The 18497-nt window shown below is 36.1% G+C and overlaps 2 protein-coding genes across 3 annotated transcripts; one reads left to right on the top strand and one right to left on the bottom strand.

Annotated features, from left to right (window-relative positions):
• Window positions 1–228: 228 nt before the first annotated feature.
• LOC135847510 (DNA topoisomerase 2-like) lies at window positions 229–8811 on the bottom strand. Of its 2 annotated transcripts, none has more exons than XM_065367058.1 (28): window positions 8676–8811; window positions 8403–8527; window positions 7981–8144; window positions 7728–7908; window positions 7260–7503; window positions 6971–7180; window positions 6715–6891; window positions 6399–6635; window positions 6229–6331; window positions 5958–6148; window positions 5749–5880; window positions 5448–5673; window positions 5262–5371; window positions 4958–5188; window positions 4631–4878; window positions 4327–4558; window positions 4005–4249; window positions 3784–3919; window positions 3526–3683; window positions 3308–3449; window positions 2620–2856; window positions 2320–2535; window positions 1978–2077; window positions 1740–1907; window positions 1531–1657; window positions 948–1462; window positions 704–859; window positions 229–624 (listed from the first exon to the last, which is right to left on the bottom strand). In XM_065367058.1, exons 3-28 carry the CDS (start codon window positions 8135–8137, stop codon window positions 539–541), a joined length of 4965 nt encoding a protein of 1654 aa, XP_065223130.1. In that variant the 5' UTR covers window positions 8138–8144; window positions 8403–8527; window positions 8676–8811; the 3' UTR covers window positions 229–538. The 2 variants fall into 2 exon arrangements, with proteins under 2 accessions (XP_065223130.1, XP_065223129.1); XM_065367057.1 differs by having other exon boundaries at window positions 8403–8535; window positions 8676–8765.
• Window positions 8812–9435: 624 nt separating this feature from the next.
• Window positions 9436–17929, top strand: LOC135847515 (uncharacterized). The gene is made up of 8 exons (XM_065367072.1): window positions 9436–9565; window positions 9874–9928; window positions 12963–13100; window positions 13318–13430; window positions 16382–16471; window positions 16576–16688; window positions 17410–17543; window positions 17768–17929. Exons 4-8 carry the CDS (start codon window positions 13358–13360, stop codon window positions 17823–17825), a joined length of 468 nt encoding a protein of 155 aa, XP_065223144.1. The 5' UTR covers window positions 9436–9565; window positions 9874–9928; window positions 12963–13100; window positions 13318–13357; the 3' UTR covers window positions 17826–17929.
• Window positions 17930–18497: the final 568 nt, after the last annotated feature.

Here is an 18497-nt window from a genome sequence, read left to right as displayed (position 1 = left end):
CAGTGACTTTCAAGAAATATCAAACTGGCGTGTCCGTTGGGTAGGGCACCTTGTGAATGAAAAAAAAAATGCAAGAATTTCAACCTACAAAGCACCTATGATTCATGGATACCTGATCAGTGATTTTCAAGAAATATGGAATTGGCATGTCTGTTGTGCAGGGCACTTTGTGAAATCAGTTTTCCATGAATCATAGATGCTTTGTAGGTTGAAATAAAACAACTGTCGTTTAAAAAAAAACTACGTAAATTTTATTGTACTAAAACACGCATTACATGCAGACACTGGATACATCATACAACTCAACTCATTCGATGAAACTCTCAAAAAAAATTTCTCTAAAATACTAAAAACATACAAAAACTTAAAATTGATAATTACAATTACACTTAAAATTTAATGCATTTAAATAAAACCTATAATAGTAGTAAATTAAATGAAATCAAGCTGATAAAAATGATCCGCTATTCAAGTATGTACTATATAAAATTAGCAGAACTGCTGAAATCTCGAAACTTTCTTCCAATAAGATAGGAATTTAGGAATCGCTAGGACCTGATGAGTCAATATACACATATTTTACTTTTTTCGTTTGTCTCTTTTTTGGAGGGGCTTCAGCTGCGGCTGTAACAAAAACATGATACCCATTAAACCATATCGTTCGGTTTTGAACTATACTACGATTTCGTCCACATCAACTTACCCTTTTTCTTCGTTTCCGGTTGATGATCATCGTCCGAATCATACGATTGGATCGATGGTTCGAAACTGTATTTGTTTTTCTTTTTTTCGGCGGGTGCGGCTTTCTTGGATGGTCCGGCCAATAACATGTTGAATTCATCATCGGTTGTTAAATTAGCTGTAAAACGACAGTAAATCAGGAAATGAAATGAAATAAACCCTGCGTCACAATGTACCAATTGAAAATAATCATCGAGTTTCGTTACCGTCTTCTTTGGGCTGGTTTTTCAAGAAATCATCGTCGGAATCGGACGAATGAGATCTCTTCCGTTTCAAGATGTCTTTGATTTCCTCGTCCGATGAATGATCGGCGGCGGGTTTCTTCTTCGCAGCCGGTTTCGATTTAGTTACGGCGAGTTTTTTCGGTTCTTTAGGTTGTTTCGGGGCTGCTGCTGCTTTCTTTTTCGGCGCAGCTTTGGCTGTTTCCTTTTTAGTTTTTTTCTTCTTAGAACCGATGTCGAAGTCGCTATCGTCTTCGCTTTCCGGCGCGCTAGGTTCGTCGAATAAGTCACCGTCCTCTGAATCGGACGCGGCGTACTTGGGTTTCTTCGCAGCGGGTTTTTTAGGCGCTGGCTTTTTCTTCGGCGGCGAATCTTCGTCGAAGAAATCGCTTATTCGACTTGCAGCTGGTTTTTTCGCGGCCGGTTTCTTCTTGATGGGACTATCGTCGACATCCGAATCGTCTTTTTTCTTTTCCGGTTCTGCAGTGAAGCTCGAATCGCTGTAAAATGAAAATTACAGTTTTGTGTTTTGTTTCCCAGCTGAGTTATGTACACGTTTAATACTTACGATTCGTCATCGACAACAGCCGGCGCGTAATCATCGACGACCGCGTTATTCACCACGAGGTCTTCGTTGTCATCGTGATCAGAGAAATCTTCTTCGTTTTCCGAATCGAAGGTGTATTTCTTCGGAGCTGAAAATGCGAAGCGTTATGAATGATTAACGTACTCGAATAAATTTACGATATTACATGAATATTCATTTCGGCACTATACCTGCAGCTCTTCGAGATGTGGCTCGCTTGGGAGTATCAGGAGCAGTCGCAGATGTTCTGAAATCATCGTCTGATTCACTACCCGAGGACATTTCATCTTCAGAGTCTGAGCCCTTTTTAGACTTTTTCTTGGGCGATTTTTCTTTCGGTTCCTTTTTAGGTCTCTTAGCTGTAGGATAAAACATGGAATAAAAATTTGGTTTTCAAAAACTTTTACCTTGAAAATGTAAATTTTTCACCTTTAGTCGCTCCCGGTTCAGATTTAACTTTAGAAGCAGAGGATTTTTCGCTTTTTTCGGATTTCTCCTCCGATCCTTCGACATCATCTTTGCCTTTTTTCTGGAAATACAAATATTTCACGATCAAATTAATAACTAGAATTATTATTCTAAATTTACAAAACGAGGGGAAAAGCTTGTACCACAGTATAGCGAATTACCGACGTATTCAAACGTTCGATAATTTATTACCTGTGATAATTTACTGTGGCAATGCTTCGCAAGATCACGATACACGATGAGTATGAGATCTAAATAACATTGCCGTTCTTAAACCGTTGAAAAATATGTATTCATACTAACCGGTTTCTTTACTTTATCTCTAACTTGATCGGCTTTTTCGTATTTCTTCAGTAATTCGGCATCGACACGAGGTTTAATACGAATAGCATGAGGTGATGGTAAACTATCCGCAGCAGCGATCACTTTCGCTTTCTTTTTATCTTTAGGACCTTTCATACCTTTCGCTGGTTTACCAGATGCAGCTATTTCGCGTTCTAACTCTTCGACTTCGTCCATCTAATGAAACGAGACATCGCAACAGATTAATTGATATCAGAACGATTGGATAATGTCAATGAAAGAATCGATGACTACACTTACTTTGGCAAGAAGAGCATCTAGATCGGTTACCCAGAGATCCGAAGGTGTTTTCTTCTTCAGCAAATCCAATTCGGTTTGTTTTTCGTCTCGTTTTTTCAACATTTCGTTTTTCTTTTCCAACGTCAACGACCATAGTTTCATACCGAGTAAATAATCGAAATCCTTATTAGGATCTTCTTCGGGCGCATCTTCGTCGGCCGTTTCTTCACCTTCAGTCGCTGGCGAGACTTCTTCTTCCTGAAAAATGAATAAATTCAAAAATGATTAGATTACTGATGATCAACTAGTTCGATTAATTTCAGGTGTCATATTCATTTCTGATATACAAATGCTGAAATTCGAATAATCTAATACTCACTGAATTCTACGTAAATGCAGCGTGAAAAACAAAATAAAAAAATAAATCATCTATTTTGAGATGGCAAAGTAAATGAAACAGCAGAGTATAAAAATGGCCAATCTTCCAATCAAAGGAATAACACAACCTTCCCTCTCACCACAGTTGATGAATAGTGATAATTTTTAAAACAGATCTTCCCCCCTCCCCCCCCCCCCAATCCAGAAAATAGCTTGTTTTTATTTCAAATCAAAATGATTCCAAAAATCATCAATTTCCCAAGTTTGAACTCCCTTGTCTACAATTTTACAGCGATTCGATTACCCCAGAACAATCAGTTCAAATACTAACCAAAGCAGCTTCACGATCAACACGTATTTTCCAGGTGCGAACTGGATCGCCGGGATATCCTCGTCTCACAAGTTCGGCTATCATTTCTTTCTTCTTACGATTTTCGATTCTCAAATCGCCATCGCACTTTTCCAAGATGAACCTGTCACCAAAAAAATAATCGATTATTCATCCATCAATCTTGAAACTTGACTAAAAAAATCCAAGTGATAAGTTACCTCGCCTGATTCGTTAATTTGGCGGCTTCAGCTTCCAACATACCCTCCAAGTACGATTTTCGTTTTACGTAAAACTCGAGACGAACCTCGAAAAATTCTCTTAAGATTTGAGTAGCCGAATCGTACCTCCTTAGTACACCGTACCGATCGAATGCACACTAAAAATTGAAGGGGAAAAACACACATTGAGAATCGTTTAAAAAAGACGACTCTTGACAGAAGAGAATGAACGTAAACCTCCGAATGAATTCATCTTACCATCGACGTAGTGGTCATGGTGTTTTGCAATTTGAAAATCTTATGTAATCCATCTAATTCAGCTTTCTTTAGTTTTTCTTTCGTTAAAAATACTTGGAATTTTACGGTTTTATCGGTATTATACTCCTTGTAATTCCTGTACGGTGAAAATATCAGAATACGAATTAACAACCAGGTACGCAGATTTTTCCAAAAATAAAATCGAGAATCTATCAACTTACGTAATAAACGGCTGAGCTTTCTCAGCTTTTGAGGCTTTCTCTCCTTTTTCAGCTTTATCGGCTTTCGACTCAGGATTCAATAACGGTTCCAGAACATTCTCTTTATAAGTCTGAGTCCATGTTCCGACAGGTAATTCAGTGATTTCTATCTTCTCATCGCTTAGGATACCAACTTCGCCGCTGGTGACGAAACGAGTTTCGCCCAATTTCTCGATTTCGCCCAAGAAATTCTTGTACCACGGTTTCTGGAAATATACGAAATAAAATTGTAAAGAACTAAACCCAAGAATTATTTGTTTTACAAAGCAATGGAAATCAGTACCATTGGAACCGGTTCATCGCCTCGAATCATACGTTGTAAATTGTCAATTATTTCTCTGGGATTATAATTGGCGATTTTGGTCATCCACCCAGTACCGATACCTTCGGCACCATTTACAAGGACCATTGGTATAATCGGCATATACCATTCGGGTTCGACTTTTTGATTATCATCGCGTAAGTAGTTCATCAAAGGATCGTCGTTAGGGTGGAAAATTAATCTGGTAAGTGGACTGTAAAAAAAATATTGGAAAATGGTTACAAATAGTTCAAATTTGATATCGATGTCGTTCAAAAATGCATACCTTAATTTGGTGAAAATATAACGAGGACTGGCAGCATCTTTGCCACCTTGTAATCTCGTACCGAACTGACCGAGGGGCTGCAGCAAGTTGATGTTATTGCTGCCGACGTAATTTTGCGCTAAATTTATAATAGTTGACATCAACGATTGTTCACCATGATGGTAAGCCGACAATTCGGCAACTGAACCGGCCAACTGGGCTACTTTCAATTCTTTCGTCAAATTTCTCTTCAAGCACGTAAATAACACCTGAAATACGAAAACAGTTCAGAATTACTCCAACGTTTCGAGTAATGAAATGAAAATATACAGATTACGAACAACGTACCTTTCGTGATCCAGGTTTTAAACCATCCAACGCACAAGGAATTGATCGTTCATTATCCATGTTGCTGAATAATACCAATTCCTTATTGATGAAGTCCTTGTACGTTACAGCTTTGGTATCTTTTCCATACAAGTATTCTTCTCCGAGTCCGAATTCTTTACGACGTTTCATTTCTCCCATCCAGTTAGTCAACCAGTCTTTTCTGGCATCGACCATTTTTTTGCTGAATGCCTGCACAAGCATGAAGTGATATTTATGGGGTCTTCGATTGAATGAGTTTTAAAAGTTTATTTAAAAATTGTACCATCGTGATATGCGAATCGTCGTCGTTATCTTTGTACAAGAATTTAATTCGATGTCTGGTCATGTTCGAGAAATATTCCTTAGCTTCCTCAGACGTCGAGGTACCCAAACCTATAATAACAAAGCATTTAGGATCGATTTTCCCAACTCTAGTAATAACATCATAATAATCGTTAAAAATAAAAACCTTTGTAGTATTTGATGGCAAACCTGTTCCAGTTCGGAGTGTTGTTTTTCCATTCGTCGAATTCTGGTATAGAGAAAAAGCTGAGTACCTCTTCGTCATTTCGACCCACTTTTCTAGTCGCTTTGATAATCGGCGTAATGAATTCTTCCAAGAAATTCATCTTCAATAAACTAGGCCAATTGTGATGGATAAAATTAATAATTAATCCTTTAATATGCGAACCATCCTACAATCGAAACAAACAATCACATTTATAAACAATATTCTACGTTACGATTCGTTTCAATAATCTTTCCAGTACCTGATCTTGATCCGTCATGATCATTAATTTACCGTATCGAAGAGTCTTCATATCGTCTTCGGTTTCGTATTTTTTACGATATTGTAAACCGACAATTTTAACGATATTGTTAATTTCAGCATTATCCATGATCTGAAAAAATGAATTATGAAGTAAATACTCAACAAGGACAGGACAAGTCTAATTCGCTACTGGATAGAAAAGTTTACCTGTTTATGCGAAGCTTCTCGAACATTCAACAATTTACCTCGGAGAGGAAATACACCGTAATAATCTCGACCAATAACACCTAATCCGGATACAGCTAAACTTTTGGCTGAATCTCCCTCGGTTAAGATCAACGTACAACTGCGAGAGTTCTTCGTACCAGCTTCGTTAGCGTCCTCGAGTTTGGGTACACCTGAAATTAACGAAATAATGACGTAAAAATGAACTATATATGAGAAATCAGTTGATTAGAAGAGCATGGTGATTTTATACCTTTCAATTTGCTTTGTTTCTTTCCACTCGTTTTCGCGAGTGCATTGTCCTGTTTAAACTTGGCCCATTTTTCTATCGTAGTTCTAATTTCGGACTTGCAAAGCTACGGATACAAGTAAAATTATGTACGCGCAAGACGTGTAAATACAAATACAGAAGAATTTACTCACCGTAGTGTAAAATTTATCGGTCAAATTACATTTGGAACCGAATTTACTCGCTTGTAAGGTCATGTTTTCTTTAGTTTGCGAATCGAATGTTGGGTTCTCGATTAAACAATTCACGAACAACCATAAATGATTTTTTATTTGGAAAGGTTTAATCTGAGTTTTGTTTTTTCCTTTGCTGAAACTTTCAAGCATCTTCTTAACAATTTGGTCTGCAACGTGATCTACGTGACGACCACCCTATTCAAGTAAAACGCACAATTAATCGAATAGTGAATTATGCAAGTGAATTTAGTCGACGCGTAGTCGTCTAAATTACCTTAGTAGTAGCGATACTGTTGACGAAAGACATCTGTTGGAATCCTTTCTCTGAAAGCGTGACTGCCACCTCCCATCTACCACCAGCACTTTCGTAATATATTTTCACATCTTCATCGGCCCCCTCGTTATCGGGATTATGAACGTATAATTCCACATAATCTTTGAACGTTTTCACCTGAAAATGATGAAAAACAAAATCAAATAAATAATTCACGATAGATGATTGGTTAAAGTAACAATGAATGATCATTTACCGGAAGTCGTTCTCCATTTAGAAACACTTTTACATTTCTGCTGGAAGCGGCCACATCGTAGGCTCTTCTCGACATCAACGCCACAATATCGTCGTCCAATCTGTCCATGTGAAATTTGGCTAAGTCGGGCGAAAAAGTGATTTTGGTATAATCTTCGGAGGAATCTTTAATCGACGGTGTAGTTGTTTTGGACATATTGTTCGTCCACGTCTGTCAAATATGGATTAGTTTCGTTAATTGACAAATAGACAAATATTATTTATCATCAGTCACTAGAAAATATGTTTACTTGTTTGAATTTCCTTTTGTATTCTTTGCAGGCGGTTTCTACGATGAATTTCGTACTAAAGATGTTACATAATTTCGCACCGTAACCGTTACGACCACCGGTAACTTTCTTTTCATCGTCGTCATAGTTAGAACTGGTCAATAGGTGACCAAATATCATAGTAGGAACGTACATCTTTTCATCTTTATGCTCAACAACAGGAATACCTTTACCATTATTCCAAATGCTGATTTCGTTTGCTTCCCTGTAGATCAAAAGAGGCGTTAATCACACGAAATTCAAAAATTAAAGTAAAACCAATGTATTGATGGGCTTGAAGACGGTAATAATATCATAATACCGTCCCCTAAACATCAACGATTTCATTTAGCAATGCCTCTCAGTAGAACGTCAATGAGGATAACGTTCTTATGTAATAATTGCATAAAATAATACGTATGTACTCTACATATGATAATTCGAACTTACTGATCGATAGTAATTTTAATACAGTCCATTTTACTATCACGTTGCTTATTATCGGCAGCGTTGACCAAGATTTCGTCAAAGATTTTATATAAACCGGGCACGAACTTGATGTTTCTAAACTTCATAGTTTTCGTTTCTTTGTCGAAGACCCACATCTGTTCATCCAACAATTCGACAGATCCTACGATAACAAAAACAATGAGATATGCTGACTACGAGAAACGATCTAATCGAGTAGATGGTAATCAAATACCGATATAAGTATCAGGTCTGAGTAAAATGTGCTCGAGTTGAGACTTCTTCTGATACATTTTTTCAATGAGCCCTTTAGGTTTCTTGTTGGCGGCAGGCGCATCGCCGCCTCCGGCGTCAGAATTACCATTCTGCATTGGAGTACTGGTAGCTAACATCTTCACACTGTAAACAAATCGATACAATTCGTAAGATAATTGATATACATCGAGACGTAACACCGATACGGGCGTATTAGCTTAATTTACATCGTTCGACGATACAAATGCACGTGATTATAGCATAAACGTTAGTAGTAAATTTATATCGGTTCTGCGTGCTTTGGATTGACAATATTTACTTATAACGACGGCATTTTTCCCGCGCAAATGCCCATCTTTAGCGAGTTGTGATTTAAATTCGATGGAAGAATGTTGTACTTACGTATTCTTACTAAAGTAACTGGAATAAATAAGCGCATTTTTCACACTACACAAATAGAGCTTTCTTTTACGCAATAACCGAAATCAAATTTAACTAGTGATGCAAATCACTCGAGCCACCATATACTGGAAGACTGGAACAAAAACAAACGTGCAATAAAAAATCACTAAAATAGCTCGAATCGATGTGTTCATGTTTCAAGTTCTAATCAGTATTACTCGCGTTATCTTCTCACAAGCAACAGCAACAACGCCAACTGATATCATCATTTACCTGTAATGTACTGAACATCGAAGTATGGATGAATGGATGTTTCATTGAGCGATGAGTTTTAATTTTGTAGAATAGAAATCGAGAAGTGAAAATGGTGTTTAAAAGCGGAGAATCTGCGAAATTACGAGGGTCAGTAGAAAAGTAAAGATCCCTATTTTTTTTCTCAATGAAGAAATCAGATAGGTAAAGTAAAAAACTAATATATTTTCAGAAACTAGGTACATTCTTTCAGCTATTTTCTGGCATAATTACTTAAGCGATTATCACATTTTGTCACATCTTGGTGTGAGTTTAAAAATATCTCCTCCATAGAATTAGCGTCCAATGAAATAATTTGCAGTATCATCCAATTTTTGAAATTTGACGGCAAACCCCCAACTGAAATGCATCCACAGTTAGCCCAGAGGTATGGATGTAAGGGTACAGTGGTACACGTGTTCAACATGTGCGTAAGTGGTGGTCTTTGGTCCATGAAAGGGCCATAAAGTTGAAAGACAAAAAGGCGCCCAGGTTGTCTGTTTGGGCTGGCAGATGCACTTGTGCTAACTGTATCTGATTTGGAGGGTGATTTACTGGTGAATTAGACGCGTTATTCGCACTTATTCGCCACATAGCGGGGAAAAATAGCAATATTAAAAATTGTGTGCCTTATGGGGTTGGACGAAAATTGGGCGGAGGAGATATTTTAAAATTCACATCATAATGTGACAAAATGTGATAATCGCTGAAGTAATTATGCCAAAAAATAGCTGAAAGAATGTAGTTTCTGAAAATATATTAGTTTTTTACTTTATCTGATTTCTTCATTGAGAAAAAAAATAGGGATCTTTACTTTTCTACCGACCCTCGTATTAGAAAAAGAGCAAAGTACAGATTATGGATCTGGTTACGTAAGTGTTTACTATTTTTTCCTATTAAAAACAATACCTACGTTCTTATTTGTTCAATTACATACACATATGAATGAATAACTCTTCTTTGAATTTTGATTAAACGGTTAAACCTGAGCATGATTATTTTTACGATCATAACACTACGGATGATTTTTTTTTCACCATGCAAAGGATAATGCTATCCTGTAATATGTAGGTACAGGATAATGAAAGTTTAATCAGCTGGCTGGGCATTTCATGGTTATTTCATAGAATTTATGACCGAAAAAAGTTTGATTGATCTGATTTTGTTGAATTGTTTCCAGCGAGAAAACAACGAAGAAAGCACAAAAAGAAAAAACCTCCAGTTTATTCTATTTGGTAAGTTGATTGAGTGAGTTAATGTCGCTTAATTTATGTTCTATGATCAAGTAAGTTTATATTCGCATACCTACTCGCGACATACAAATGTATGTACTTAGTAAGTGGGCAGTACGTATAGGTACTGTATAATATGTATTATTACTATGTACATACATTATATGTGTACCTAGCTTGCTACATATACGTATGTGCATGTGCATATACCATATACCTACCTACATAAGGTATGTACTTTCTAAATTTGACTATAATTTCAAATTTAGAGAGTACCTTTTAATGAATTTAGTATTTAGTAATGCCAATTTCATTTTACGAGTACCTAAGTAAGCACCTACCTAAAATGATTTATTTGTAGGTAACCCAACGAAATAATTCAAAATGATGAAAATTCATCATTGGTTATCTCTAAATAATTAGGTACGTCTAAGGTAAACTCGATTAATTTGTGCGCGTTACATATCGTTATCCCTAATTTGATTGGGCACCACTTTGATAACACTGAATAGCTGAATTCTACTTGGAATTATTATCTTTTTTTGTTAATCATTAAAAAAATATTGTTACCGGCGGAAACAGAATTAAATATATAGGTACTCAGATAACGTGATTCAAAAAATTGAAAAAAAAAAACAAAAAAAAACAAGTTTAGCAGTTTGTTACCGGGTGGGTATTTATGTACCTACTTACTTGATGCTCAACTCTAGGTCTATATCACTACGCTTACATATAGTCCGGCATATGACAATAGGAGTAATTGCACCCCCCCCCCCGCCGATCCTCCGGGACAACTTTTTTCTTAAAGGGGACATCCTAAGGAACATTTTAGAGCAAAGTTGCCAAAAAAAAGTTGGCCTTACTTACAAAATGGCGGCCATTTTGATTGACAGGTCAGCCGAAATCGCAGATTTTGCGTTTTAACATAGGACTTGCACGAACTTTTTTCAACTTTACAAAGGTAGATCGAAAGATCATGCAAAAACTTATCACCTGTCAAAATTTCAAGTGCTAAAGTGCGTTTTTCGATTTTTGGTGAATTTTTGATAATCGAATTTAGGCCAAAAATGAGGGAAAAAATCAAAATTTTACCAAATTGACCAAGAAAGCTGAAATTTGGGATATACCCTATTTTCGACATGCCAAATCGATTGGAAACGGTTTCAACCCGTTTTGAGCAGTTCTGGAGCCTCCAGCAGATTTTTGAAACTCGAAATTCCCACAAAATTCCATCAAATTGGAGTTGTAAAGCTAAAATTTATTCTAAAAACTAATTTCAATACGCTACGAAGTACTGCAGGTGAATTTCAAGTCGTTTTGGATCCTCCAGCAACTTTTTGAAAATTCCTGAAGCCTCCAGCAGATTTTTGAAACTTTAAATTTTCACAAAATTTCATCAAATAGAGATGGAAAGCTGAAATTTACTCTACACTCCAATTCTAACACCCTCGGCCTCTGAAGACGACTTCAGGTGAGTTCAAGTCATTTTAGAGCCCCCAACGACTTTTTTTTGAAAATTACTGGAGCCTCCAGTAGAAGATGGAGAGTTGAAATTCATTCTGCAAACTAATTTCAATACGCTACGAAGTTGACTTCTGGTGAATTTCAAGTCGTTTTGAAGCCTCCAGCAACTTTTTGAAAGGTTGTATGACGCTTTGTTTGGAAAATTGAAATTTCCTAAAAGTAGCTGGAAGCTTCAAAACCATTTGAAACCACCATGTAGTCTGCGAAGTAAATTTAAGCTTACCAACTCCATTTGATAAATTAATGTTGGGGAAATTTCAAGTTTTAAAAATCTACTGGAGGCTCTAGTAATTTTCAAAAAAGTCGCTGAAGGCCCTTAAATGACTTGAACCTACCTGAAGTCGTCTTCAGAGGGTGTTAAAATTGGAGTGTAGAGTAAATTTCAGCTTTCCATCTCAAATGTGATGAAATTTTGTAAAAATTTAAAGTTTCAAAAATGTGCTGGAGGCTCCAGTAATTTTCAAAAAAAAGTCGTTGGGGGCTCTAAAATGACTTGAACTCACCTGAAGTCGTCTTCAGAGGCCGAGGGTGTTAGAATTGGAGTGTAGAGTAAATTTCAGCTTTCCATCTCTATTTGATGAAATTTTGTGAAAATTTAAAGTTTCAAAAATCTGCTGGAGGCTTCAGGAATTTTCAAAAAGTTGCTGGAGGATCCAAAACGACTTGAAATTCACCTGCAGTACTTCGTAGCGTATTGAAACTAGTTTTTAGAATGAATTTTAGCTTTACAACTCCAATTTGATGGAATTTTGTGGGAATTTCGAGTTTCAAAAATCTGCTGGAGGCTCCAGAACTGCTCAAAAAGGGTTGAAACCGTTTCCAATCGATTTGGCATGTCGAAAATAGGGTATATCCCAAATTTCAGCTTTCTTGGTCAATTTGGTAAAATTTTGATTTTTTCCCTCATTTTTGGCCTAAATTCGATTTTCAAAAATTCACCAAAAATCGAAAAACGCACTTTAGCACTTGAAATTTGGACAGGTGATAAATTTTTGCATGATCTTTCGATCTAGCTTTGTAAAGTTTGAAAAAGTTTGTGCAAGTCCTATTTTAAAACGCAAAATCTGCGATTTCGGCTGACCTGTCAATCAAAATGGCCGCCATTTTGTAAGTAAGGCCAACTTTTTTTTGGCAACTTTGCATTAAAATGTTCCCTAGGATGTCCCCTTTAAGAAAAATGTTGTCCCGGAGGATCGGCGGGGGGGTGCAATTACTCCTATTGTCATATGCCGGACTAATACCTAGATCTATACAAGCGTGCGCACAGCATTCAGTCGAACTGGTTTTCAAAAGATCGTAGGTCAAAAATGAAAATGCAGATTATCCTGCAGGAATTGTGAGTAAAAATGGACTCAAAAGTGAGGAAATTCACGCAAAGTTGTGTTATTATATCACCTTATAAATTAGGTTCTTATAATGCCATCATGCACATACGTAGATATAGCAAACCGGTATTTAAAACTGAAATTCAATGTGTGTGGGCTAATTAACAATTTGTTTTTCCGTTCACTAGTTCAAATATACAACGAAATTAGACAGAACATTATTGATACTCGGCGCATTATTCAGTTTAATTTCTGGATGATGTTTACCCATTCTTGGATTATTCTTTGGAGGCATGACCAATATTTTCCTTAATCAAGCGACTCAAGTAAGTTTTTAATTTTTTTTCAAGAGCAACAATGCATCCACGTTTCGAATTCAATGTTCAAAACGAAAGCTAATATATGCACCTAGGTAGAAAATCCCTCGATGGAAACCAGAGAAAAATAAACTTTCAAAAACGTGGAAAATTTTTTCATAATTTGTTAATTTCTTATTTAATTTGATCTGCAGATAAGAAGTCGTACTTTTTATGTTTGCTCTAGGGTTTAGTATCGGATGAAATTATAAATGCAACGTTAAGAAATGCAACATCGCACGCTAATCCGGTGGCAATTAATTTCGATCAACATCTCGTGCCTATATCAGCGGAAAATAGGTAATTGGTGATCTACTCGTGTAATTGGTTTTTGTTATGGAACTCCATAGAGAAGGGATAGAATAATAATTGATAGCAATGATGAATGATGATGCCTTATTATACTATAACATACCGAAACGGCGAGCGAAACATTATTTACATACATTACCCATGTTTTGTAATGTAATGTACCTAACTAGTAACTACCTATCTATGCATTTTTCGTAGAAAGAATTGAGAAATTTTTATAAAAACAGTACCTAATTGTACTCAGCTACGTCTACAAAATTTTTTATAAAGTACCGACGCGGCGACTAAAGTTCGCCTTAAGATTCAACTTGAAATTATGTAGGATGAGCGCAGGTGGAATCTAAGCATTAGGGTGGAGTGGAAAAAATGTATAGTCTTCGATTTCGCTGAAATTGAAGTATGTTGGAGATTTTGAGTTGAAATGACCTCAAAAAATTTTCAGCTCCCCATGTGCCCCTGCGGCGGAACTGTGGCCTCCAAAGTAGGGTCATTTTGAAAAAAACCGCTGTTTTTTGGATTTTAAAGCACCAGTTTCCATTATTTCTGAAAACGTGTAGGACTCAAAACATGCGATTTGATATGACGAATCGAATGGTGTAATTGGTTTTTTGATTTGATCCCCGCTAACCCCTCCCGATTTCGTTTGAAAAGTCGCGAATCGGCGTTTTTTTGCCATTTTAATTGAAAATACATTCGAGTTAAGACTTCGAACGCGATTTTATGATTGATCATTACTTTTCACATTGAAGCAAGTGAATCTAGCTCGTATTCCAATCTCTACCCCTCCCCCTTTCCTGAGGGTACCCACCCCCCACATTAAAAACTCCCCTACCACCTTGAATATTGTTCCAAAAAGAAAAATCACGGTATAAAAGTTGTTTCTTGACAAATTTTCTACATTTTGGTTCTAACAAAAATTTCATTAGGCGCCTCCCTTGGGCCCCAAATTCCCAAAAAGCATTTCCAAAAAAAAGTCAAAATCGCGTTTTTTAACGTTTTTACAAAAAAATTGTAATCAAGAAACGTGGATGTGCTCAGAACTATATTTCTCATTTATAATTTTGTTGATTTTTAAAGAATAATGAGGGTTGAGAAACAATTTTGAAAGGAACAGTTCAAAATGTTGATGTGATATGCCTGGAGAGGGCTGCATGAGCGGGGCAGGGGAAATAGAAAAATGAATAAGTACCTAATACTTAGTTCTGAGCACATCCACGTTTCTTGATTACAATTTTTTTGTAAAAACGTTAAAAACGCGATTTTGACTTTTTTTGGAAATGCTTTTTGGGAATTTGGGGCCCAAGGGCGGCGCCAAATAAAATTTTTGTTAGAACCAAAATGTAGAAAATTTGTCAAGAAACAACTTTTATACCGTGATTTTTCTTTTTGGAACAATATTCAAGGTGGTAGGGGAGTTTTTAATGTGGGGGGTGGGTGCCCTCAGGAAAGGGGGAGGGGTAGAGATTGGAATACGAGCTAGATTCACTTGTTTCAATGTGAAAAGTAATGATCAATCATAAAATCGCGTTCGAAGTCTTAACTCGAATGTATTTTCAATTAAAATGGCAAAAAAACGCCGATTCGCGACTTTTCAAACGAAATCGGGAGGGGTTAGCGGGGATCAAATCAGAAAACCAATTACGCCATTCGATTCGTCATCTCAAATCGCATGTTTTGAGTCCTACCCGTTTTCAGAAATAATGGGAACTGGTGCTTTAAAATCCAAAAAACAGCGTTTTTTTTTCAAAATGACCTTACTTTGGGGGCCACAGTTCCGCCGCAGGGGCACATGGGGAGCTGAAAATTTTTTTGGGGTCATTTCAACTCAAAATCTCCAACATACTTCAATTTCAGCGAAATCAAAGATTTAGATTTTTTCCGCTCCACCCTACTAAGTATTCAGCTCATACATATAACCATGGACGATTACCAGAGCTCGAATATTCTTTCCTAAAAATCTCCTGTATAAGCGCTTAAATATTCCCTAAAAAATGCAAAAATATGATCTAAAACGTAAAAATATTACCCAACGATATGGGTGTTGTTTTACAGGGAAAATCAATTCCTGGACGATTTTATGTAGGTATGCACTAAAATTGTTGCGTAATACCAAGAATTCACGAACAAAAATGCAAAATAGAGCGTTCTATTATTTCAATATGAAATTGAAAGATCAACAAAACAAAAACTGAAAAATACTTCATCCCTTGTGCATACAAAAAATATGGTCGAGCATAAAAACCCAAACCCTAACCATTACACTTACATATACACGCTCATGCATTTTTGACTTTTTTTTCAAGTCTAAACAAACGCACAATGGACTTTAATGTAACTAACTAGGGCACATATGTACAAGCCATGCCTAAAAATTGTGGCTTTTCTATGGCAAAAAACAAAAAAAAAAAAGGAAAGAAACTAGGTAGCTACTAAAATCTAAAGCGTTGCAAGACTTATCCAAAACAATTATTTAATCTTGCTCCAAAATATTTTGAATCCATGTTTAGAGTTCGTCGATTTCATAAAAAGAAAAAACAAATTTTATTACACGACTTGAAGTCGATGCACATAATTATACATATATTTTTTCAAAGTACCCATTTCAACATCCACAAAATACCTACATATGTATGTACGTGGTGCATAGTACATATACTTACTAGGGGGCTACGCCCCCTGGGGCCAAACAAAATTTTTGCCCCCGCGTATTTTTCCTATATTCTAGAGACGTTAAGCTGTCGATTAAAAAAAAAATCAGCTCTCTAGGTGCCATAGATCGGGCTCAGAACTTTTTTCCGATTTTTCGGGTATTTTTTAATTTATTTTTTTCGTATTTTTCGCGTATTTTTGGGGTAATATTTATTTTTCTTGCAGCTTTATAGGATAGATACTGTATACATACCTTTACCTACACCATACCTTTTCTTATTTTGTTATAGCACGATCGTATATCAAGTGGTATACGTGCTTCATGAAGTTTTCAAAGCAGAATTACCTCAAAAAGATTTGTGGGAAAACAGCGGTTACGGGTATGTGAAAATTGAATTTCTAGCGATGCTTCAGCTATGTCTTCAATAATGCATTATTTTAGAAAAAATGCCCACATTAATTTCCAAGCTTTTTATTTTTCTAGGAATTATACCTAGTATGCCAATGACTGAACGAGAATTCGACAATAATTTGAACAAATACCTAATCATTTATTTGATAATCGGCACCATCATGATGATCTGTTCGTTTATACAGGTAACAGTTCATTTCATCAGTAATAAGTAGGTACCTATACCTAATAATTCAATTCCATCTAGCGTAAGGCAACGTATCAGTGTTTGATCATCCATGTCAGGAGTCAGTAATAAAAAGTGATTTCAAATTTTGGCAACCCTGATTAAGAATTGGTACTTTGCTTATTGCTGTGATTTCCTACTAGGTACTACTAATGGGTAGACACGAGATATCTATTAGGTACCTAGTACCTACCTAGTCGAAATGCAATATAATGAAACGACGCAACGCTGAATTTTCGCATAATCTTGGGTAAATACTGAGACTCTTTGGAGTAGATATCTCACCCTCATTGCTACACAAATTTATGACTTCCTACGGTGATATAAAACTGAGAGTTACATTGTGTTAACAGATAAAATAATCAGCACGGGAATTTCATAATACACGAATTTAAAAATATCATACTTATCTAAGATGAGAGTAGACTTCGAATAAATTATTTTCAATTGGGTATGAATGAATAGAATTATTGCTACTTATCACTGTACATATAAGTAATCGTTTTTTGTTTTTTGTTTTTTCATTTAATGCCACTTTCGGATAATATGTACATAAGACATATACATATAGGTATTAGGTACCTACTTAATTTTAAAAATGGGTACCTAAGTGAGGTGCATGTGCCTTTCTGAGGAAGGATTTTTAAAAACTTTGAATTATTTTGACTGGATGATTTCAGACGATGTGTTGGGAATATGTTAGTGAACATCAAGTTCACAGTATGCGCAAACTTTACTTTTCAGAAATTACGCGGCAGGATATTTCTTGGTATGATACCAACGATAACGGGAATTTACCGAATAAACTATCCGAGTAAGTTTTAGCTCAGCTGCTGAGCTCATGATATAAATACCCAGGTAGGTATCTCTAATGTTCAATTATACTATATACATACCATAGGTATATAGATATACTTTCTTACTACTTACTTACCAGAGTTAACAGAAAGTTGAAAAAGATCGAGCGGACGCGATTGAATGAGCAACTTTCTTATCACTATTCTCGAGCAAATTGCTTATTCTCCTCGTGATTTGTAGGTGGATGATTTGGCGACATTGGAGTATCGGAATCATTCGAAGGCATAACATCCTCTAAATGCGCAATGTCGTTCTCATTTTCAAATACTGCGAAGATAAATTACATTGAGCGATGTTCGTAAATACATATACTTATAAATAAAATTTGGAAATATAATCGTATCTGTGCTTACTTCCATGGTCACGGTCATCATCGTCTCCAAACGCATTAAATCCACGGAATTCTGTAAAAATAGTAATTTAAAATGTTAATAGATTCAATAAGTGCACCAAGCACATGATAATACACTTTTTAATCGTCATAAATTCATTCAAATCTCCTCCTCTCAGCTAAGTTTACTCATAACTTGGTGATTTTTAAAAAAGTATGTTTCCTGTATCGAAACTAGCGTTAGAATCGCCATAACATTTTCACTGAAAATGATTTTAGAGATAAACAGTATGATATTACTTTCTTATCTTACCTGTTTCGTTTCGATTTCCACAATAGGATTGTTTCTTTACTCGCGTCCTGTTTGAAGCAAATATGAAAACATTTAATATCAACAAAATATCACTGATTCTAAACATGTTTGTCGTAATTTACTTCTTTTGTTTTCCCTCATGAGCATTTTCCGACGATATTCTTCTTTTTTTTGCAAACCATTGGCTATACAGCTACTGAACGGAAGATGCCAAGCAGCAAATCAGTTAACACGTAATTATTGGGATAAGATTCACATTTCGATAT

Source organism: Planococcus citri, chromosome 5 (assembly GCF_950023065.1).
Source record: "Planococcus citri chromosome 5, ihPlaCitr1.1, whole genome shotgun sequence".
In the NCBI taxonomy this organism is placed as follows: domain Eukaryota; kingdom Metazoa; phylum Arthropoda; class Insecta; order Hemiptera; family Pseudococcidae; genus Planococcus; species Planococcus citri.
This window is presented reverse-complemented; position numbering and strand designations above follow the sequence as displayed.